The 23,650-nt window shown below is 33.5% G+C and overlaps 3 protein-coding genes across 4 annotated transcripts; all 3 read left to right on the top strand.

Moving 5' to 3' along the window:
• The first annotated feature begins 6,263 nt into the window (after positions 1-6,263).
• On the top strand, positions 6,264-7,981 carry LOC143609021 (glucan endo-1,3-beta-glucosidase 13-like). 2 transcript variants are annotated; one of them, XM_077083894.1, is made up of 4 exons: positions 6,264-6,424; positions 6,983-7,315; positions 7,437-7,467; positions 7,606-7,981. In XM_077083894.1, exons 1-4 carry the CDS (start codon positions 6,382-6,384, stop codon positions 7,691-7,693), a joined length of 495 nt encoding a protein of 164 aa, XP_076940009.1. In that variant the 5' UTR covers positions 6,264-6,381; the 3' UTR covers positions 7,694-7,981. The 2 variants fall into 2 exon arrangements, with proteins under 2 accessions (XP_076940009.1, XP_076940010.1); XM_077083895.1 differs by having other exon boundaries at positions 7,437-7,981.
• A 1,813-nt stretch (positions 7,982-9,794) lies between these two features.
• On the top strand, positions 9,795-11,096 carry LOC143609017 (photosystem I reaction center subunit psaK, chloroplastic-like). The gene is made up of 3 exons (XM_077083891.1): positions 9,795-9,987; positions 10,624-10,710; positions 10,803-11,096. The coding sequence occupies exons 1-3, from the start codon at positions 9,904-9,906 to the stop codon at positions 11,028-11,030; spliced, it is 399 nt and encodes a 132-aa protein (XP_076940006.1). The 5' UTR covers positions 9,795-9,903; the 3' UTR covers positions 11,031-11,096.
• Positions 11,097-13,576: 2,480 nt separating this feature from the next.
• LOC143609018 (DNA damage-binding protein 1-like) lies at positions 13,577-20,813 on the top strand. Its single transcript, XM_077083892.1, has 18 exons — positions 13,577-13,778; positions 14,088-14,136; positions 15,056-15,115; positions 15,215-15,306; positions 15,393-15,444; positions 15,541-15,603; positions 15,741-15,790; positions 15,990-16,065; positions 16,170-16,379; positions 16,469-16,575; positions 16,682-16,790; positions 16,869-17,069; positions 17,709-17,924; positions 18,016-18,126; positions 18,212-18,487; positions 18,557-19,183; positions 19,279-19,563; positions 20,110-20,813. The coding sequence occupies exons 1-18, from the start codon at positions 13,675-13,677 to the stop codon at positions 20,689-20,691; spliced, it is 3,270 nt and encodes a 1,089-aa protein (XP_076940007.1). The 5' UTR covers positions 13,577-13,674; the 3' UTR covers positions 20,692-20,813.
• The last annotated feature ends 2,837 nt before the right edge of the window (positions 20,814-23,650 follow it).

The raw sequence follows: 23,650 nt of genomic DNA, 5'->3' as shown, positions 1-23,650 counted from the left end.
TTCGTTTGACAACGCTTCAAACAATACTAAGGCGGCCAAAAATTTTATCATTAACTATTCACCACCTTGTTTCGGGAATTTTTTTCATGTTCGAAGTGTTGCACATATCATCGACTTGGTTGTTCAAAAAGGTCTCGACAATGAAAACATTTGTGAGGATTTAAAATTATTTAGACTTATGTTACAAGATGTCTTCAAAAGTGGTAAAAGAATACATCTTGAATATAAGAACTATTGCAAGTCGGTTGAAAGAAAGTATTTGGTGCCAAATTGGGACGAGTTGGAACTCAACTTGTCATATGCTAAAGTGTGCTTTTGCCCAACGCCAAACTTTACAATCTTTTCATACCAATCTTGTTGATGAACGTGAGGCCGATATGCTTCCGGAAAGTGTTTGGGTGAATGTCGGTTTTTTGTTGGGGTATCTTGACGTGTTCAAAAACTCAACAACAATGTTATCGGGAATCTATTATCCTACTAGTTGTTGGGTTTTGCAAGAATTGTACTACATATCTTGCACTTTTAAAAACTTTGCGGAGAAGAACAAAATCTTCAAGAATATTGTTGCGGTGATGAAGGAAAAGTTCTTAAAATATTTTGAAAACATACCGCCGGTCTTTACTTGTGCCGCCGCATTAAACCCCTATTGGAATGTTCATGGGGTTGAGACAACGATTGAGGAAATATTCGACAACTTGGGTATGCACGAGATCGACCCGAAGTTGTCGACGGAAGCGAAGGAAAAGTTCAACAAAAACCTTCAAGACCTTTATGACGATTATTTTCAAATGTATGGTCCAAGCACGAGACCGTCTTTTGTGAAAAAAACAACAACTAGTAGGTCGTGCAATGACCCACTTATAAACTTGATGAATGCGGTTCGTGAATCGGCATCTAAGAGGCAAAGAGGAAACACCCCAACTAGCGAACTTGGTCGATATCATCATCATCATCATCATCATCATCGTCGTCGTACTCAGTATATCCCACCAATAGCAATGCTATGGTAGGGTCTGAGGAGGGTAAGATGTAGACAGCCTTACCTCTATCCCATAGGGATAGAGAGGCTGCTTCCGGTGAGACCCCCGACTCGATAGTAGTTTTGCATCAAGCCTTGGACATAAGGCACATAGCACTCAATCATCGGGACACCGGCTGATTGGTGCATGTGCCCTTGTCTTTTGGCTATCAACGCCATCACATGATGCCTGATTAACCTTCCGCCACTTTTAACGTTATTTTCACGAGATTAGTAAAATAACGTCAAAATTAGTGCAATTTTACTTTTGCTCACCCGAGGGTTCACACATATATACATTATATGTGCGCACCGAAAGCAGGGCGTCAAACTATGTTGAGCAAACTAACTATGTTGAGGGCGCAACGGTTGGTCGATATAGTGGAGAAAACTATGTTGAGGGTGCAACGGTCGACGAAATTCGCTCTATTGATTTGTTGGCTTGGTGGAAAGGAAAACAAAACGAATTTCCCATTCTATCCGCCATGACTCGTGATTTGCTTGCCGTACAAGCCTCAAAGCTTGCTTCCGAATCGGTTTTTTCTCTTAGTGGGAGGGTGTTATCTATGCGAAGAACAAAATTAACTCCCGAGTCTCTAGAGGTTTGCATTTGCCTAAAGGACCATTTGGATGCGGTGGATCGTGTACAACACAAGGCGAACTTTGAAGACGAGATACCAATAGAGCGTCCTATTCATGATGAGGAGGCGGAGGACGGGGTTTCTTCCGATAACAAAGACGAGAATGAAGACGAAGAAGAGTTGTAATTTGTGTTTTTTATTTGTTTTAGTAAATTATTTGTAACAAGTTCAACTAATATTTAGTCTTGATTTGTTTAATTATAACTACTTTTGTTAGTCATGATTAATTTGTTGTTACTTTTTTAATAACGACGAACATTTTATTTATTTAAACAATAACTATTACAAACATTATTAAAACATAAACGATACTAAACATAACAACTAAAACTAAAAAAACAAAGTCCGTCGTTTTAATCCGGCGTTCTACAACGATTAAGCGTTGTCACCGGTGGTAGATGCTTGGGTTGTAGAGCCGGGCGACTCTCCCACTTCCGCTTTTTTAGCATCCAAACTTCTTTTCTCTCGACAATACTTATTCGTATGTTTTCGTAATGTCGAGTTGGACCCTGCTTTAAGAAACTTCGAGCAATATTTGCAACGAGCCATCTCCTGTGAGTCGGTCATGAGACACAAATCGTAATGAAACCAAACATCGGGGCATCTTGTTGTTTCGATCACCATAACAACGTCGTCATTAGTTGTCATTTGTTGTCGGTTTAAGCTTAATTGTGTTTTGGAGTGTGTTTTATAGTTTTGGAAGTAGTTTAACAAGTACACATCCATACCTTGCTATTTATAGAATGAAAATAAACTAAATATAGTAAAAAAACCGGTTCCAACGGTCAAAAACGGCTATATAGCCTATAGCCGTTGGAACTGGTTTCTAACGGCTAGAATATTTGAATTTAAAAAAAAACGGTGGAACCGGTCCCGGTTCCTACCGTACCTGGTTCCTAAAAGTTAGCATTTATGGGCATCGGTTCGGGTCGGGAAACGAACCGGTTCCTGACTGGAACCGGTGCCATTTCCTAACCGGTGTGAAAAAACCGGTTCCGAACCGGTTCGAGTTTTCCAAGTGAACCCGATTTGTACACGTCTACATAATTACACTAAAATCATTAACACAAATTCGGTCGTGGCTTCTAATCATATTCTCCTATATGGGTTGTAATTGTTTTCAAAATCCGGCCAAATATATAACCAGTTTGTACATATGATAGAGTGCACACATTTTGATATTATTTTTTTAAAATAAAATGACACTTTTTATGTGTATTTATATATGTTGTGTTTAATATCTAATGACGGTGATAAGCACGTGAAAGTAGAGAGAGTAGGGTAGAAATTAGAAAGATAGTTGTGTTGGCATGTGAGCATTAAAGGCTTGTCGGCTAAGCCCAATAAAACAGCCAGGCCAACTTAACCACTTGGACCTAACCACGTTATGTACATGTATTATGGTCTGGTCGGAAACTTCCTTAAGTCTTTACGGTTTTGTTAGTTTTATAAGTATTTCGCAAATGTACGATGTTATCACAATGGATATATATATAGTCTACACGAATAATGACACACTATCCATGTTGACGTGTTATACGGTTATAGTTCGTATAATATTATTCATGTATCATACGATTTTGTAACTTAATATGACCTGCATGATATGCGGTAAGTTTTATATGGGTTGTATAAAAATAATAAGGTTTTATACAAGCATGTGTTATGTATGAAAAAGGTATAAATGGGCCAGTATTATATGTAGAAAGTGTTACATGGCACGTATATAAGTTATAAAACTGGCTGATGTGATAGTGGTGTGTTATAGGGTTTGTATAAAATGTGGGGTGATATACTTACAAAACTATACTAACACCTTATTACAATAATAATTTTACTTAAAGCAAATTATTTACATTAATCCAAACTCACATGTTACTAAATAGCATGGGGAGTAAACAAGCCAAGTAAGCTCAAGCTCGACTAATTAATTAGGAGAACATGAGCTTGGTTCTTTTTGAGTTGTATACTAATGATGTTTTCTAAATCGAGATTGATTCGTTTACTATTTATTAAATAATTAATTATAGACATAACGTCTAATTAGAATTTTATTGTGTAAATAGACCCAACACGTAAAAAACCATCTTTAACTCTATAAAGGTCGGCATCTTTTGATTATTCCGTTAAAAAAAACATAATACAAGTTAATAATAATGCATATAGTTCATAGTCTATCAATGATGTCAAGCGAGACAACCAGTGTATGGTCGATGGTCCAATACTCCAATCAGCCCTTGTTTAGGTAGCGTTAGCCGTTAGCTCTTGCTTTACTACTTATCATTATATTTGGAGTATAAGGTATTGTCTGTTTCATGTTTTTAAACAAATACTATGATACTATGTTAGTGTTTTGTTACATATCACCAAAAACACAACTGGTAGGAGAGTTATTACATATATGATAAACCTTTATGTTATATATATATCAATCAGTTTGGACCGTTTGGTGCTTTGCAAGATTGATGTAGACAACAAATCGGACAAACCCTCAGTTGGGACAGGTTCATTAAAAGAATTGGCCCGAAAACATATAGGACCGGGCTTGATTTGAACATTAGACCCATGGTTCCCACAACCCATAAAGCCACAGTAGAACTGGTCCCGAGGGTCCCGACTTTTGTTCAATGTTTTACTTGGCTAAGTCAAAGATGTGTCGAGTCGTAAGTTGAAATGTGGGACACGAGCACATGAGATGAAGGTTTGGATTTGACATAAAACAAATTGACAATAAAAAATAATCAGGTTAAAGTTAAAGACATGTAGATGTGTCATCTGAACATATTATTCAAGATGAATGTAGATAGGGGCGGACCCAGTGAAGTTGTTTATGTTTATATAGTTTTTGATATTTGTTTTTAATGTGTTATTTACGTATTAACTATTAAGTGATAGTGTGATACATATTCATTGAACATTTATTAAAAGTGGCACCATTGGCTTAAATGTAAGTTGATATGAAAAAAGCTTGTAAACAGTAAAGTTGGTTCATAACATAAAGCAATATAAAAGTTTGAAAGCATATCTGACCCTTAAAAAACTGTATGTGGTAGATAGGTTAGGTCCTTTTCACTCTTGCAAGCAATGTAGTTTAGATTACCTAAACAGGCAGAGAGACAAAATTGTAAGAAAATAATCTTATTAAATAATTATAAGTTTATAACCCTTTAACCAAGTTTTAATTCTATAGTTTTCAAGTTTTTGAGTATTTGAGTTTCAACAAGTTTATTAAGATTGCCTCTTTGAACAATAAAATCTATAATTTATATATTGTTTTTTTTGCATAGTTTTAAGAGATTGTATGTTTGTGGTTTTTTGTTTCGAGTTAAGTTTCATCGATCAAGAATGTTGTGGTAAGTGGTAACAGGTAATATGCCACCATCAGCCATATTGTGGTAAAATCATAGACATTAGTTTTTAAGTAAATATTCCAAACAGACATGAAAATTTGTATGATCAACCGTTATTGTTTGAATCAAAATATCATTACCATAAAAGTAGAATTATAAATATGTTAGTTACGGTCGTAATAATGATCAGCCATTATTATTTGATTAACACGAGCAACGATCACTAGCAAACTCGTCTTATTTGAATCATCCTATTATAACCGAACGTTAAGATGTGATCTGCTTTCTAATCGCAGCAACTTCAAATAAATGTTGATTTATTATGTTGATTTATTAAGTTCATTGGTAAAAGTAAAGTATGGGATCAAAACTATTAACTTGCTATGACAAATTGTTGATAAAAGAATTTGTTACTGCTTTCTAATAGCCTTTTGGTTTTCTTCTAATCAATGTCTTTATATTTTATGATTTTATCTATTGACTACATAGTCACCGGTAGCCCATAATATGAATAAATAAAATTGGGACACAAGTATTGGGCCTAAAGACTTATAACCCAACCACCGGCCCGACAGCCGTGATCAAAATTACAAAATACAATAATTGATTAAATATTGGAAATACGAAAAAAGAAGTTATGCCTTTTTTTAACAGCTAAAGTTTTTTTTCCACCTATTCAGATGTTGAATAATATGCCTATTTATGTGAAATAACAACATATTAATATATATTACGTTGTAGTAAACTAGGGTGTTTATAAACCATTAATATGGTGATTGATCTTTGTATAGACTCCCATGCCGTACTAACACCACCTTCTGAGTTACAAGTTACATGTCATCTTGTCATATAGTATACATGATATGAATTTATATGGTATTCATCATTGAGAACAAACTTGTACATAATACCGCTTTCACGGACAAACCTAGTATCTAGGGCGCGTGGTTTATAGTATTTCTGTGTAACGTATATTACATTTTATCGACCAGCACTCACGATTTCTAAGCATCGACCTTCAAACTCTTTGAACTTAGAAAATATCATAATTGTAAATGTTGTGTTTGAAAAATAATATTATTATTTTGCTTCAGAATATATAATTATATATTACAAGAAACAGGAACTACTATTTGATATAACTTGTTATTATATATTATTAATCATTGGAAAAATATTGTATTTATTCTTTTAATACATACTAGTATCAAGTAAATATTATATAAAGTAAAGCAAATCAAAAAAGAGAAAAGGGAAAGAGGAAAATTTGGGAAGAAGAAAACTCTTGATTCTTAATGTGCATTTAACCTTCATTCTCTCTTAAACCAAACACGTAATTCAAGAATTCAGAGACAAATCTTGATCTTAAACCATGTCATTCACATTGCAAACACTCCTTGCACTATCTTATCTATGTATGTATCTCTTCCATCTCCTTTTCTTTTATCTATTGTTAATGATCTTATTTTTATGCACTTAAGTTATACTCAAACAAACTCTATCTCTTTCCGTTCGGTTTGGTGTTATTTTGGTTTCTTGTTATAGTCGAGTTCTATTTTGCTTTTTCAAATTTGCATATCACAAGGAATAATGCTATATAGCATGTTACAATATCACCTAATAATGTATGTAATAATTTGTGTAGTGTATAAATAATCACTTGTGACAAGAAGAAATTTAGATTGAAGCAATACAACCTTTTAGACATAAAGAAAAATAATCGTTCTTTTAGGATGTTAAACGTATGCGTGCATGATGGGTGTTAGACGATCAACCATCGACATGTACATGTTTCAAGTGAGTCAGTTTTAGGGGACTTTTAATCGGAGCACCATATATAGTTTTGATTGATTTCACATAAAACGCTAGATGACTAACAATATCATATATTGAAATTCAATTTCCCAGTATATTTAAAAATTTAAATATACTTTACAAAATTTAAGAAACATTTGGTTTTGCATATTTTGTAGATGTGGTGGTGGTAGGGGCAATAAGGGTAGAAGAAAAGGCAGATGGTGCACTATTGTCACCACCAGAAGGCAACATGACATTTTTGGATAGTCAAAATTGGTGTGTGGCCTCACCAAGTGCAAGCCAAGATGATTTACAAAACGCGTTGGACTGGGCTTGCGGGTTGGGTTTGACAGACTGTAATCAGATTCGACCCGGAGGCCCATGTTATCAACCCGACACACTATATTCACACGCTTCTTTCGCTTTCAATAGCTACTACCAACAAAACGGGAATTCCGACGTTGCTTGCAATTTTGGTGGCGCTGCCATGTTGACAAAGAATGATCCAAGTAAGTTTATTTCGATGAATAAATTGTTAATCTTAATTTCAACTCAAACCATATTGAATGGTTAAAAGTTAATACGTTACTAACGAGTTGCAATATCTTTTTGATGTGTTATGAATGATAGGTTACGGAAAATGCAAATATGCTGCATCTGAGTAAGTTGCATCGCTATACTACTTTTATTTTACATTTTTTGTACAACCTCAAGAACACTAAAATAAACGCTTATTATAAAACTAACTTTTACTAATTAATTTAAATTTACTAAATCTATGGTGTTTTTTTACTTCTAGGCCAAAAAAATCAGGAGTTGAGTCAATATGGAAGTTATATTGGTGGGAAAGTTGTTGTATTGTTTTACTTTTGTACATTGTAAGCTAATGATGCATTAAAAGGTAGGGTGTCTTTGTTGTTGGTTTAGGAATCTTATTGCATGTCATTTTTGTAAGATACTTTGCTTATCTATTAATACAATAATGCATAAACATTTAATTCGGCTTTTGTGTGCTACATTAAAAGGATGATTAGTTTTCTTGGTTAACGTGATGATGTCGGATTCTTAAGTACAGTTATATGAATAAAACGGGTTGAATGAGTGAAAAGCTGATGTGAGATCATACAAGACTATTTTAGCCACGCTAATGCACTATGGAGTCCTATACGTCTCGTCTCGTCAGGTTCAGGTCACTGAGGCACAAATACATCAAAGAGTAGCACATAAAAGTTTAGCAGAGTTCAATCCTCTAATACTAGAAGTTAATTTAAATAATCATTTACAGCCCAACTTTCCTACCAGCCCATGAACCTTTGCTTGTGCAAGCCCAATACTTGGATTAATTACCCGCATGGCCACACTCACGGCTAGAGGTGAAAAAAAAAACTGAACCGGCAGACCCGAAAATAAAAATCCAGAAACGGATTTTTTTAAACCCGGGTTTTTAATACCCGACTCTACCCGTAGAGTACGGATATGATATGCATTTCAGTACCAAAACCCGTACCTGGAACCAGACCCTATTTGTATCCGGTAATACCCGAAAACCCGAACCGGTACCATATATGTACCCGGTTTTTTCCAATACCCGAAACTGAGTTTTTCAAATACCCGATCTATCCTTGAAATTACCCGAAAAATACTCTAAAAAGTACAACCTTTTAAAAAATCTAATCTATACCTGAAAAAAACCCCGAAAAATACTCGAAAATATGGTTTTTTTCAATACCCAAAAATAAGATATTTAAATACCCGATTTTAGAATACATGGTTCTATATCTGACCGAACTCGATGCATAGGGTATGGTTTTGAAGACAATACCCGAACTGGTTATTGCCAATACTCGATTTTTCAATACTCGATTCCATACCCGGAACCGGATATTTGAAAAAACCCGATATGTGCACCTCTACTCACGGCCTCACGGGGTATCTGACTAATAAATAAAAGAATATAGTAATCAATATGATAGATAGATTTAAACATTATAAAAAGATGGTAATCTAGTATAGTTTGTTATTAATAAAATAATTTAAGATGATGTTCTTGTAATAAATAAAAATTAGATTTTCTACACATTCCACATTTCTAACTAGTCTATAAGTTTACTTACATAACCCGTTCGATATTACTCATAACCTTAATTAGCATGTCCACACGAAAACATATTATAACGGTTACACAAACGATGCCTCTATTGAACTCATGTTTTCAAATAAACCCTTCTCCTTTATTTTGAGTTTATTGTGTCATCTCGAAAAATATATGGTGTCACTATATTATTAAACAAATGTACTCCGTATCATGTAAAAGTGATAACTGATATAACTTATAAAAACAATTCACACTCATGTCCCCTCAACCCAAATACACCACACTATAAAGAGGAACAATTTGATACCACCAACCTGAAGCTCATTCATGCGCTATGATAAGAATTGGTATTTAATAGGGTGTTAGTCGGTTCGGATTTAGGTTTCCTCGCTTTGAAGATTACTCAGTCAAATCTAAAAACCAAACCAAATTCAAAGTTGGCAAAATGTAATTTGGGTTCTTTAGTTCCAGTTTGATTAAAATGGGATTGGATTCGGCTAAATGGAATTGTGTTAAAATATAATTTGAATTCCGTGATTTTAACTGAATTGATTTCCTTGGAACCGAGGACTATTTACCTAGTCCGGTTCAATTAAAACCACATTGAAAACCGAATACACAATTCTATTCGGTTTTATAGGTTCAGTTCAATTTAACTGATTTGAAACCAAAAATTTAGTACTTATCATAAAAATATATGTTAAGTTAGGTTTATATAACTCGTGATGTATAGCTTTTTTAAAAAAAGAAATACGAATTATACTCATTGTTTTCTATTTTTATAAATTAAACAAAGTAATGAAAATAAAAATAAAATCTAGTGTATATGGATATATCCAATGATAGAATGCCATGTAAGCAACAAGGATCAAACTCTATCCTACTTCAAACTTTGCATGGCCCTTAACCAAACTCTTTTATGTGGCTTCTGCTTTTTAATATCTTTCAAAACTCACAATTTTTTTGTCAAACTCACAAATTCAACTTCTTTGAAGATCAACAATGACAACTGCTGTCATGTCTTCACTTCCTCAATTCACTGGTTTAAAAGCCACATCATCATCACTTTCCCCAGTTCAAAACATGGTTAGTTGATTTTAATTAATTTATTGTTTTTTAATCATTTTATTGGCTTAATTATTATATTATAATTTATAACTAGAGGATGTGAGTAACTAGACTAGTAGGTGCCTAGGTGGTGTTGACACACAAAGTTGGTGGGTAGTTTTTGTCCACGTGGACCGTTATTAAGTTAGCAAGTTTTATAGTAACACCTGCTCCGTTGTATAATTTTAGTATAACCAAATTGTCTTTGAAGTTTGGTAACCAAAATCGAAAACACAAAACGAATTTAGATCATAAACTCGATTCTTATAACTTTCATTAGCTCGACAAATTACAATACATAATGATATAACCCATGAGCTTGGGTATATATACTAGTTTAAACATGAAAACCTAATTAGACTATAATACAAACTCTTTATCATACTAAAATACTAATTAGTAAAAACATATTTAAACAATTAATTAAATAACTTGTAATCCACGTAATGTGCTCGACTTGGTCTCCAAGATACTGATCCACCATAGGCTCGATGGACCGGACCAAACCAAATTATGGCTAACAGCCTCTTATAATTTCACTAAACCTAAAGTGGCTTATTTTATAATTTGAGTAGACCTAAATTGACATGTTGTATACGTGTGACAACTTTTCAGGTGGCTTTGCGACCAATGAAACCGAAGGGAAAGGGAAAGGGAGCTTTAGGTGTTCGATGTGATTTCATTGGTTCATCAACAAATTTGGTAAATTAAATAAAGATATTTTTTGTATAAATAATTAACGGTTTTTAAATTCAAAATTAATACTTAAGATTTTAAATGACTTGTTTGGATAGATAATGGTGACATCAACCACCTTGATGTTGTTTGCGGGACGGTTTGGTTTGGCACCATCAGCAAACAGGAAGGCGACCGCAGGGCTAAAGCTTGAGGTTAGGGACTCCGGGCTTCAAACTGGCGACCCAGCTGGGTTCACTCTTGCCGATACATTGGCTTGTGGAACCGTTGGTCACATTATTGGTGTTGGTGTTGTTTTGGGCCTTAAAAACATTGGCGCCATCTAAGCTAGCTTGTTGTTTGAAAACGTAGTATCATGTTAATAACATTGTTATTATTGTTTGCCCTTTGAATTGATGTTTTCGAGTTTAAATACTTAACAAGAGTATTGTCGGGTCGGGTTAGATGTGCTAAGTTAATTCGTCTTGCTTAAATTATTTATTTTAACCAACAAAATCATTCTTAGCAGAGTCGAAAGGACTATTTTACCATATTTATATGGGCTAAAGAGGCTGTATTCAAGTTGTGAATGGTTGTAGTTTGGTTGAGAACAAGGTAAACATTTTGATGTTAACCTGGTTATTTATAGCCCAACCTTAACACAATATCAATGTTAAATGGGTTAGATGAGTTGATATGTTTAGACTCAACCAAAATAGTTGATATGTTTTGACTCAACCAAGATACCGGGTTCTTGTGCAACACAAATAACTTATTGGACACTGTAACATGTCAAAACGTCCTTTTAGCGTATTTTACTTAAACACACATTATGTGTATTCTGACTTTTTTCACTTAAATGTCAATTAAATTAACTCTGTTACTTTTTCCTTTTACCATTAGCATTCGTTGTGACTAGTAATCATAATAATTTAATGTTAATATTACTACTACTATTATAATAGAAAGATGGGTCTTATTCTACAAAGCAGAACCCATCAAGACACGACATGTGTACTTGGATGAGTGGTAAATTTATTTGTGCCAAAATTATATAAAAATATCAATCAATTATGCATAAAGTCAACTAATGACGCACAAATTGTGTATCACAAATAACCTAGTACACACAATAATTACACAAAACAAATAAATGATTGTGCAAGGTATATGATAATGACACATGTTATGCTTATAATTACACACTTTATATGCACAATACATTGACGTTTTGAAAAAGGTTAATTTTTAAATAAGAAAAAAAATATAATATGTATTAAAGAGAATAATATGCTTAATTTTATTTTATAGTATAATTTGTATTATTTTTTTTAAATATGTAAAAGTTATATGCGTTAAATAAATGATGAAAAATTTGGAAAAACTCGACAAATGTGTTTTCTATTTTTACTCTTTTAAGTTCTAACCATTTTGAGCGTCCAAATAAATGTTCATGTAACACCTCCATCACCTCAACTATAGATCTTCTTAGATCAATGGTTCAAATTTTCATAACATCGATTGTGATTCTCTATTGAATGTGTGCATATGTATCAAGCAAAACAACATGTCACATACAATAATCCAGATAATTGTTATGTATTCGTATTTCTAAATCATGCAATTTTTAATATCGAGTGACGTAACTTATTTTAAAACGAACAAAATATCTATTTATTAATAGCTCAAATTGGAAAGGGGTACGTTTAACACCGTCAACAAGTTAAGTGACGTTACATGTACTCAAATTTAAGAAAATGCATCTTACTATCATGTCATGAATGCTTATTTAATATCATGACAAATATATTATTTAGGATTTTCAAATTAACATTAAAACCTTCTAAGATTTCCTGTTGTGGGGCTTGAAATTGGGCGGTAAAAGTGATGTAGAGGGGCTTTTATCAACATAAACACCGCATGCAGGGTTGTATCGGGGGGGGGGGGGTGGGAGTTTTACCAGGTATTATTGCCACAATCTTCACACATGGTGTGGTCCAAAAGCTTTAAACTACAATGGTGCTTTAAGGTTAAAGCCACAACTGTTATGTTATATTGACACGACGCTTTAAGATGAGCTTTAAAACCCATCCACAACACAACCTAATAATAAGATGTTTAAATACGACACTTTCTACGAAGTAAAACTACATGTATATTCTGAACTTATTAACCAAAATTTTTTTATCGGTTACAACAATTGCATAACTAAATTTGATTCCACATCTATACTTCCATCATCGGTTAATATATAATAAAAGAATACCTTAATCATTTTTTTCTCTTTACCCGTGCATTCTATATTAAGGACACCAATCATTCGTGAATACAAATAAAAACCACACGAATAATAGCTGCATATGAAAATTCGTGATTAATGAATATCGATTTGACGATCACTCTCTCTTTTAGTAGCTATAACTTAATTAATGGATACCAATATCTAGCTAACATACATGGATCATATATATTTTCTTATTGGCCTTTTTTTCATCTATAGTATTTGAACCCTAACTCATTGAATTAAATCATTAATCACTATGCCTTTTATACATATATTCAAAATTTTAAAAATATATAAAACTCTATTATAATATAATCATTATAAAAAACAAATAAAATATATGTTTTAACTGCAACTCTGCATTAGCAACCAAAAAGATCGATGCCGTATCGATAACAATAAAACCTTTAAAACACTACAGGGTTGTGAAGTCTTGAGTTAAGTCTCTATGTGACATAAATATATCGTTTAAAAAACTCAAAAATAGTTAATAGTTAATAATAATAAAATGAGTAAATGATAAGTGGTTAAAAAACTGGGCGTGTTTTAACGAACTAGAGGGTGAAAGTGAACCCATAAAACATTAAAACGTCGTCGTATACAGCGCCGAATAATCAGTTTTTCTCCAATAAAGAAATAAATCCAGCAACAGAGAAATAAAAAGGGGTTTTAGGGTTCCAAATTATTCTACACAGAGGAAGAAGAAGATGAGTACGTACAATTACGTGGTAACAGCTCATAAGCCTACCAATGTCACTCATTCATGCGTCGGCAATTTCACTGGTCCTCAAGAGCTCAATCTCATTATCGCGTAAGTATTTTCATTTCGATTCACGATAATTTTTGTTTTTTATTTCGATTTGGATTAGATGCTGAAATTTGAGCTGTTAGTTTCGAAATTTGATGGTAATTTTGGGGAAAGTTTATTAGTTTAAGGAAAAATATGTAATTGATGTTGATTTAGGTTAGAATTATACTTAGATGGTTAATTTGATTGTTGATTAATTGATTAAGAGAGTAGGAAATAATTGTATATTTTTTTTCAAGTGAAAAAAGGATTCTGGGATCAATTTTGTTCTTGTGACTTGTTTTTGTTGAATGTGCATATTTTTTTTTTCAGGAAATGTACTCGGATCGAGATTCATTTGCTTACGGCTCACGGATTGCAGGTGAGTTTTTTTTTTTAGATATGAATTGCTATTATGTATGTGTTTTAGTTCTATATAACACGTTGATTTACATGTATGGCAAGTTTTGATTCGGAAGTTTTGAATATTTAAGCTTAAACCTAACTGATTGGCAACTTAAACTAGTCAAGGTTCGGTTTTGGTGGTCTTTTTATTTTAGTTGTTTATATGAAAATTTGGGAAAATATATGTTTTTTTAAGGGAAGAAATGGTAATTTTTATTTACATTTAGTTTTCAAAACGTTTTCCGACGAATGTTATTATACAAACAAAACAGTAGTTAGTCGTTGATAAAAGTATGAATTGCCATTATGTATGTGTTTTAGATCTATATCACACTTTGATTTACACGTATGGCAAGTTTTGATTCGGAAATTTTGAACATTTAAGCTTAAACCTAACTGATTGGCAACTTAAACCAGTCAATGTTTGGTTTTAGTCCTCTTTTTATGTAGTTGTTTATATGAAAATTGGGATAATTGGGATAATATATGTTTTTGTAAGGGAAGAAATGATCAGTTTTTCTTTAAATTTAGTTTTCAAAATGTTTTCCCGACAAATGTTATTATACAAACAAAACAGTAGTTAGTCGTTGATAAATGTATGGTTATTTTGTATAGAAATTGCCCAAAATGGGGAGAATAAAGAACAATAAGGCTGAATTGCATGTCTTTATAGAACAAAATAGGCAAGATGGTTGGAATCGGAGTGATGAAAGATACTATTTTTATTGCATGAATTTTGTGTTGTATTATACGCATTGATTAACTTGGATACATACGGGGAGTAAATTGTGGCACACCGCCCATGTCCTTAACGCATGTATTAGCATATGACATAATCCAATATTTTTAAATCAAAATCTTGTGCCGTATCTAATTGCAAATTTGCTTTTACGCAGCCTTTGTTGGACGTGCCGATATACGGAAGAATCGCAACCCTAGAACTTTTCCGTTCCCATGTGAGTATATTATTTTGTGCTTTTCATCGAAAGAACTTATGATATGATTTTTGCTTTATTCATGTTTTGTTGTTCATGTGTGATTTTGCTTTATTGAAGGGTGAAACGCAAGACCTTCTGTTTATTGCAACCGAAAGATACAAGTTTTGTGTTCTGCAATGGGATGCTGATGCAAAGGAAGTTGTTACAAGGTTTGGTCATATAGCAAAACTAAACTAGGCTTTTCAGCAACATTTTCGTATTTCTTTTTTACAAATTGTTTTTCTTTTTTGTGTAGAGCTATGGGTGATGTCTCGGATCGCATAGGCAGACCTACCGATAATGGCCAGGTCCGTACATAACAAGATCCATGGATGGCAATATGCTGTTTTATCTCAAAAATGAGCCAAATTCAATATTTTTCCTTATATGTTTGACCTTTGCAGATTGGCATTATTGACCCTGACTGCAGACTCATTGGACTTCATTTGTATGATGGGTTGTTTAAGGTAGTTGTTCTTAATGTAACTCTTCTCGTTATCTATGTAAATATTTTCGACTTCTGATGTCATTTAACTTTCAAGTTTCAGTTCACTTCTTTGGTATACTTATGTCATTGGAACACTCACATTTTGTTTCTATTCAGGTCATTCCATTTGATAACAAAGGACAACTCAAAGAAGCATTTAACATCAGGTATGTGTTACTTTTGGTCACTATATATGCTTATGTTTCTTCCATGGAGCCTGCTTTTGTTTGAGAAACACAAAAGTTATGTGCTTTTTGTTTTATATTATGAATGTTTATCTGGACTTCTATGATTCCCTTTGGGATAGGCATACTTTGTCAAGGTGATGGTAATTAACCTATTGTTCTCTTTCTGTATGTATTATAGGCTAGAAGAACTTCAAGTGTTGGACATCAAGTTTCTATATGGTTGTTCAAAGCCTACAATCGTCGTTCTTTATCAGGTTGGGTCTCTTTACAAGGATTTTGTTTCTTTATCAGGCTGAATGCTATTTAATGACAATCAAAAAATCTTTTTAATGATGAATTTATCGTTGCCTGGTTTCAGGACAACAAAGATGCTCGCCATGTAAAAACATATGAGGTATCGCTGAAGGATAAAGACTTTGTTGAAGGTCCATGGTCTCAGAACAATCTTGATAATGGGGCAGAGTTGCTAATACCAGTCCCACCACCTTTTGGCGGTGTATTAATCATAGGGGAAGAGACAATTGTGTATTGTAGTGCTTCTGCTTTTAAAGCAATACCAATTAGACCTGTAAGTCAAGTGTCTTTATTTGTTGTCCACAATACATTTTATAAAAACTTATTCTTGATTGATGACCGTTGGATTGCTTGATGTTGTAGTCTATTACTAGAGCCTATGGAAGGGTGGATGCGGATGGTTCAAGGTATTTACTTGGTGATCTTAGTGGGCTTCTTCACTTGCTTGTCATAGTGCACGAGAAAGAAAAGTGAGTTATGATTCTACGCTTTGCTACACGGTTTTCGCTTCTTTAAACCCATTTGATGTTCTTGTTATACGATTGTTCTAAAAGACACTTTCTTTATTGTTTCTAGGGTTACTGGACTCAAAATTGAGCTTCTAGGGGAGACATCTATAGCATCAACTATATCATATCTTGATAATGCGTTTGTATATGTCGGTTCAAGCTATGGAGATTCCCAGGTATGTAACATTCACACATATGTATTTGTATTTATATGATGTAATTGAAGTGTTTTCTCTCTTGATTTTCCATTGCAGCTTATTAAGTTAAATCTCCAGCCTGATTCAAAAGGTTCTTATGTGGAGGTATTAGAAAGATATGTCAACTTGGGCCCAATTGTTGACTTTTGTGTGGTTGATTTAGAGAGACAAGGTCAAGGGCAGGTTGTTACTTGCTCAGGAGCATATAAAGATGGTTCCCTTTGCATTGTTAGAAATGGGATTGGGATAAATGAACAGGTATGTGTTGACCTTTTATTGGTGATATTATATACTTTATAAGGGTATTAGGGGTGGATGGAGAATTATGTTGAATCATCATTTTTTCATTTTTTTAAGATATACTCAATTTATATATCTAAAATAATAATACTAAACATAAAAAACCATAAGATTCATTAATCCAAATAAAAATAATAAAAAAACAATACTGTTTTATTTAAAACATACAGTAAAAATAAAATGTTTGTTCCTTAACGAATGAATCAAGGATAAGCCTGTTAAGATGTGCAACTAGATCAAATTGTAGTTGTAAATGGAAATTTGATTCGTGCAACTCCAAAATGTAGGAGTATGTTTTCGGTTTTGAATGGTATGAAGTCGGTTTTCTGGTATAAAGTTTTTTTCGGGGTGTGTGCTTATTTATGTTGGTAAAAAACTATTATTATTATTATTATTTAATAAGTTTAACGGTCATAAGACTGTTGTAAAACTGTCAACACTCTCACTATTCATCGGGTTCGCATACCCAAAGTTGGCTGCCGATGGCTCATGGCCTTACCCGAAGGGTTGGCGGCGGTGTTGCCGACCAACCCGATGTTGCCTCAAATACCCTAAGGTATGACTATCTAATTTTGCATGCCAATTTTCATTGTTAAGGCGTCGGTGGAACTACAAGGTATCAAAGGAATGTGGTCACTAAGATCAGCTACAGATGATCTGTATGACACATTTTTGGTTGTTAGTTTCATTAATGAGACTCGGATATTAGCAATGAATGTAGAAGACGAGCTGGAGGAATCTGAGATTGAGGGCTTTTGTTCTCAAGTACAAACTTTATTCTGTCATGATGCTGTGTATAATCAACTTGTCCAGGTATACCTGAGAGCATTTGCAATTCTTTATATCACTTTTATCTAAATATTTTGTTAACTCGAGGCATATAAAATTATGATTCATGTTTCAGATTACTTCAAGCTCTGTCAGACTCGTAAGTTCAGAATCAAGAGAATTAAAAAACGAATGGTTTCCTCGTCCTGGCTTCTCTATTAATGTTGCCACCGCTAATGCTTCTCAAGTAATTAATTTTCATATAAAATTTTAATATAAAGGACATTTAGGGTGACTTCTATTTTTTTTTGACAAAGTTTAATTTTTGACAGGTTCTGTTGGCTACTAGAGGTGGTAATCTTGTTTACCTTGAAATTGAGAATGGAAAATTAGTGGAAATAAACCATGCCGAACTGAAATATGATATTTCATGCCTTGACATAAACCCGATCGGTGAAAACTCTAACAGAAGCAATCTTGCTGCGGTTGGTATGTGGACCGATATTAGCGTCAAAATATTTTCACTCCCTGACTTAACTCTCAAGACTGAAGATCATCTTGGTGGTGAAATTATTCCCCGTTCGGTTCTTCTTTGTGCGTTTGAAGGGGTACGTTCGTTTTATCTTTTAAAACTTTTTTACATTTTTATTAATATTAATATATGAGTTATTTTTCAGATACCGTACTTATTGTGTGCACTTGGAGATGGCCATCTCTTAAACTATTTACTAGACATGGAAACAGGCGAATTAACAGATAGGAAAAAAGTGTCACTCGGGACCCAACCGATAACACTTAGAACGTTTTCATCAAAAAACACTACTCATGTTTTTGCAGCCTCTGATAGACCAACTGTTATTTACAGCAGTAACAAAAAGTTGCTTTACAGTAATGTGAACCTAAAAGAAGTCAGCCACATGTGCCCTTTCAACTCTGCTGCTTTTCCAGACAGTCTCGCAATTGCTAAAGAAGGCGATTTAACAATCGGGACAATTGATGATATTCAGAAGCTTCACATCCGTTCAATCCCGCTTGGCGAACACGCGAGGCGAATTTGTCATCAAGAAACATCTCGTACGTTTGCGATATGTAGTTTAAAGTACAACCAGTCAGGCACAGAGGATTCCGAAATGCATTTTGTTCGGTTGTTGGATGATCAAACATTTGATGTCAAATCAAGTTATGCACTTGACCAGTTTGAGTACGGTTGTTCCATACTTAGCTGTTCGTTCTCGGATGATAATAATGCATATTACTGTGTGGGCACAGCTTACGTTATGCCAGAGGAAAATGAACCATCAAAGGTATGATGTTTTATACTTTTATTTTGTTAATGTTTTATTATGTTTTAACAGTTTTATACATATTCTTAGTTTTTACATTTGATGAATGAGTGCAGGGGCGTATTTTGGTTTTTGCGGTTGAAGATAGGAAGCTTCAACTAGTGGCTGAGAAAGAAACTAAGGGTGCGGTTTACTCCTTGAACGCCTTCAATGGTAAACTTCTTGCTGCTATAAATCAAAAAATCCAGCTGTACAAGTGGATGCTTCGTGAAGATGGTACACGTGAATTGCAATCTGAATGTGGACATCATGGTCACATACTTGCTCTCTATGTACAAACCCGTGGGGATTTCATCGTTGTTGGTGATTTGATGAAATCAATTTCCCTCTTGATTTATAAGGTAATTTCAGTTCTTTAATTTATATGTAATAGGCTAATAGCACTTAGGGTGGTCAACAAGCCGAGACGAGACAGGTTGGGCTCGCTTGCGAATTTAAACAAGCCGGCTCAGCTTGTTCTTTTTTAACGAGCTAAAAAGTGTAGCTCGAGCTTGGCTCATAAATAACTTGAGCCAGCTTGTGACTCGTCGAGTTGGCTTGCTAAATATTTTTATTTTTTCTACTCATTAATAGTATAAAAGAAAATATTTTTTTAACATAAACATAATACAAAATTTATAAACAAGAGAATTTATGATATTATATGTATTATTTTGATATCCTTTTTTTAAAGTCTTTTTAAAGATCAAGAGACAGATTCAAAATGTTGTAAGTATTATTTTTGTTTCTTTTTCTTCATTTTTTTTAAAGATCGAGGGGCAGGTGCAAAATATTATGTGTATTGTTTTTATGAACGTTTACGAAAGAGCTTTTTTTTGAGCCGTTTTTACACGTGCCTTTTGAACAATCCTGATAACACTATTTATAAACTTTTTTTGCCACATCAGCACGAGGAAGGTGCTATAGAAGAACGGGCCCGCGACTACAACGCTAACTGGATGTCAGCAGTCGAGATTCTCGACGACGACATCTACCTCGGCGCCGAAAACAACTTCAACCTTTTCACAGTCCGTAAAAACAGCGAAGGCGCCACCGACGAGGAACGTGGGCGTCTGGAGGTGGTTGGTGAATACCACCTCGGAGAATTCGTGAACCGTTTCCGACACGGTTCACTCGTGATGCGGTTACCCGATTCTGATATCGGTCAAATCCCCACCGTCATTTTCGGGACGGTCAACGGTGTTATCGGTGTCATTGCTTCACTCCCTCAAGAACAGTACCTTTTCATGGAGAAACTTCAAGCTAATCTGAGAAAGGTTATAAAAGGCGTTGGCGGTTTGAGCCATGAGCAATGGAGGTCGTTTTACAACGAGAAGAAGACTGCTGACTCGAGGAACTTCTTGGATGGTGATTTGATCGAGTCGTTTCTTGATCTTAAAAAGAACCGAATGGAAGAGATTGCGAAAGCTATGAATGTTTCGGTTGAGGAAGTTATGAAGAGGGTAGAAGAATTAACAAGGTTGCATTAAGGTTAGTTTTTTTATTCTATTTTCTTGAAAATGTTTGTGTTGAAACCTTGACATGTTAGACTTTGTACTTCTTTTTTGTTGGTATGGTTTGTATACAAAAATGAAAGTTGTGTGGATGTTAATTTTATCTTGCCTTATATGAGTTATACTTCTGTTGGAGTTGTGAAATATATTTTGCAAACAAGTTATTAACGCGTCGTGATAACTTGTCAAAACGACTTTGGTTTTCGTTTATTTTTTGTGCGTTTTGTAAAAAGATATCGCTAATTATATGATTATATAGGTTAATGTTATTATATTAGGTAGGAAAATGCTTAAATATAAACATTTCCTATTATATAAAGTGTAAGAAAAAAAATTAAACCATTAGATTAAGAAATCAATAGGTTGGAGAGGTAAAAATGATATGTTCCATTGTTGATTTTTTTAAGTTTCTCTAATTTTTTTGAGTGTTCATAATATTTTTATATGTTATTATTTTTAAAAAAATACGTTAGAAAATCGAACACTCAATTCTTTTTAATTTGAGTACTTTATTGGTATACTTTTAAAAAAATGTATTTTTCCAAAAAACCTATAGTTTCGTCCATAAACATGCGTGATTATGTACATGCCTATAGATTGACGTTTTGGTTTTCTAACAAACTCATCATTAAGATTTTGAGATCTTACTAAATAAAAGAGGTTGCATAATTAAGATCTTACTAAATAAAATTATATTATAAAAAACCCTTGAGTTTTTGGTTTTTTAACAAACTCGTTAAGTTGCCTCTTTGGACAATATATAAAATCTCATAATTATATATATCGTCTTTTTTTCGTAGTGTGTGCGATTTCTTAATTTCAAGCTACATTTCACCGGTCACCATTGTTGTGGTAACACGGAAGTACGGAACCATCCTCCACCTATATAAAATCAAGCTTGTGTGATCGATGTTAATTGATAGACGTGCTTAGTGTGTGACTTTACGATTCAAACTTATACAAAAACCACAATAACTTAAAAAGAAAAAAAAAGGTATATGATCACCTCGATCATGTAGACTTTAGTTTCTAGGTAAATATTCATATCAACATGAAGATTTGCATCATCGAGAAATTAAAAGCATCGTTGAGTACATTTAAAAGGCTAATTTCATACATTACAATAGTTAATTACTATGAATTTTCATTATTTCCTGATAAATCTTGCTAAGAGTGTCCCTTTTTTAATCCTTGCCGTTGATATTTTTGTGAAATGACCCTTTACATATATCATTTTTATAAAAAATCTATATAGAAATAAAGTCATCATATTTTTAAGATTTTGGTTTGAAAGGTTCATAATGTATATTTAGTTTATAACTTTTATCAATAAGATGTAGACTAATTGGCCACTAGATACCATCTAGCCTTTTAAACCAAACTAGATACCTCTAAATATTCAAAATACTAATTAAACTAATTTGTCATTTTAACCCCTTCCCACTTTTCTTCTAACTCGTTTAAAAATTAACTTTTAATACTCCTTTTTAATCATGAAACCTAGTGACACATGGTAAAAGTTAAGAGGGTCAAAAGTAAAGTGTCAAAAGAGTTGTAATAGCTGTCGGGCAGTTTGTTACATGTAATTGTACTTAACGATCAAAAGATCAATGATAACAGCATTGATGAGTTGACCTATTTACAATTCTCTCTCACGCATCACTGACTCGTTATTCTTCAATACGCTTGCACATAGTAGCACGTGCCATCAGAAGACTTAAATTAATTCTAGCTAAGTTTGGAACTATAGTGTCAACAGGCTAGGGTTGTCCAAACCTTTCGGCGCTCGCTCAGAAATTGCTCGCAAAATGAACGCTCGTTTTTCCTCCACCGTTGGTGATTCATTTTTTTCCCTCCACCATTGGCAGTAGCACGGCCTCTCATCGTTTCAAGACATGAAAGGTCCATCATCAATTTAATACAGGAAATTCAATCCGTTTTGTTCGAAGAAAAGCCAACTCCAAGAGTCGAACTACAAGCTCTTCTTCCTTTTGTTTAATCGACTTTTCTTTTTTAATCTAATTTAAAAAACAAAAAATTCAAAAAGCATGCGTGCATTTTAAAAAATACAATCAATTTTCATAACTCGGTCTATTTGACCGGTTAGAGAAAAGCATGTACTATTTTATAATCGTTTAGTGATTAGTTTAGTCCTTTTGACTAATGTATTTGGTGTATGAATTTACTTTTCGAAAGCTTTTTACGATTTTCAATTTTGATTTTTGTTTTTAAATTAATTATGAGCAAGTTGTTGTTAAGGTTGTTGAGTTGTTCAAATATGATTTGATTTTTTGTTCCTTATTGAAAGTCCCGGACAATGACCCCATATGTTCGAAGTTGGGGTGTTAATCGGGTCAACCCGATCGGGTTTCGGGTTAATCGGGTCGGGTTAGTCGGGTTTTTCTTAAAAAAATATAACCCGCAACCCGACCCTAATAAGGTTCGGGTTAGTCGGGTTCGGGTTATTCGGGTTTCGAGTTTGTCGGATTAATCGGGTTGACTATGTTACTTTATAATTTTAAGTTGTTTTATGTGTTTGTAACTTGTAGGTTGCAAAATTTCTCATTCCACTTACTTTTCAATTTCTTTTACAAGTCATTATCTTATAATTTCATATATAAACCTGTAAACGAACCGAACAAACATGAACAAAGGCATGTTTGTATTCTTTCATTTAACTTTTAACGAAAACAAACACTTAATCGAACAAATATTTGTGTTCATGATCGTTCATTTAAAATCTAAACGAAGAATTCATGAACATAAATGAACATAATTTAATAAAGATAAACGAACATGAAGGAACATATATGTACATACACTAACGAACACAAACATATATTAACAAACATAAATGAACGCATTTAAATAAACACAAACAAACAAATATAAAACATATTAGGGTGATAAACACAGATGAACGATCATAAACAAA

This window comes from Bidens hawaiensis, unplaced genomic scaffold, assembly GCF_021521415.1.
Source record: "Bidens hawaiensis isolate Kalapana, Puna unplaced genomic scaffold, B.hawaiensis_p1.1 tig00419466_1, whole genome shotgun sequence".
NCBI lineage: Eukaryota > Viridiplantae > Streptophyta > Magnoliopsida > Asterales > Asteraceae > Bidens > Bidens hawaiensis.
The sequence above is the reverse complement of the archived record's forward strand: the minus strand, read 5'-3'. Positions and strand labels throughout refer to the sequence as shown.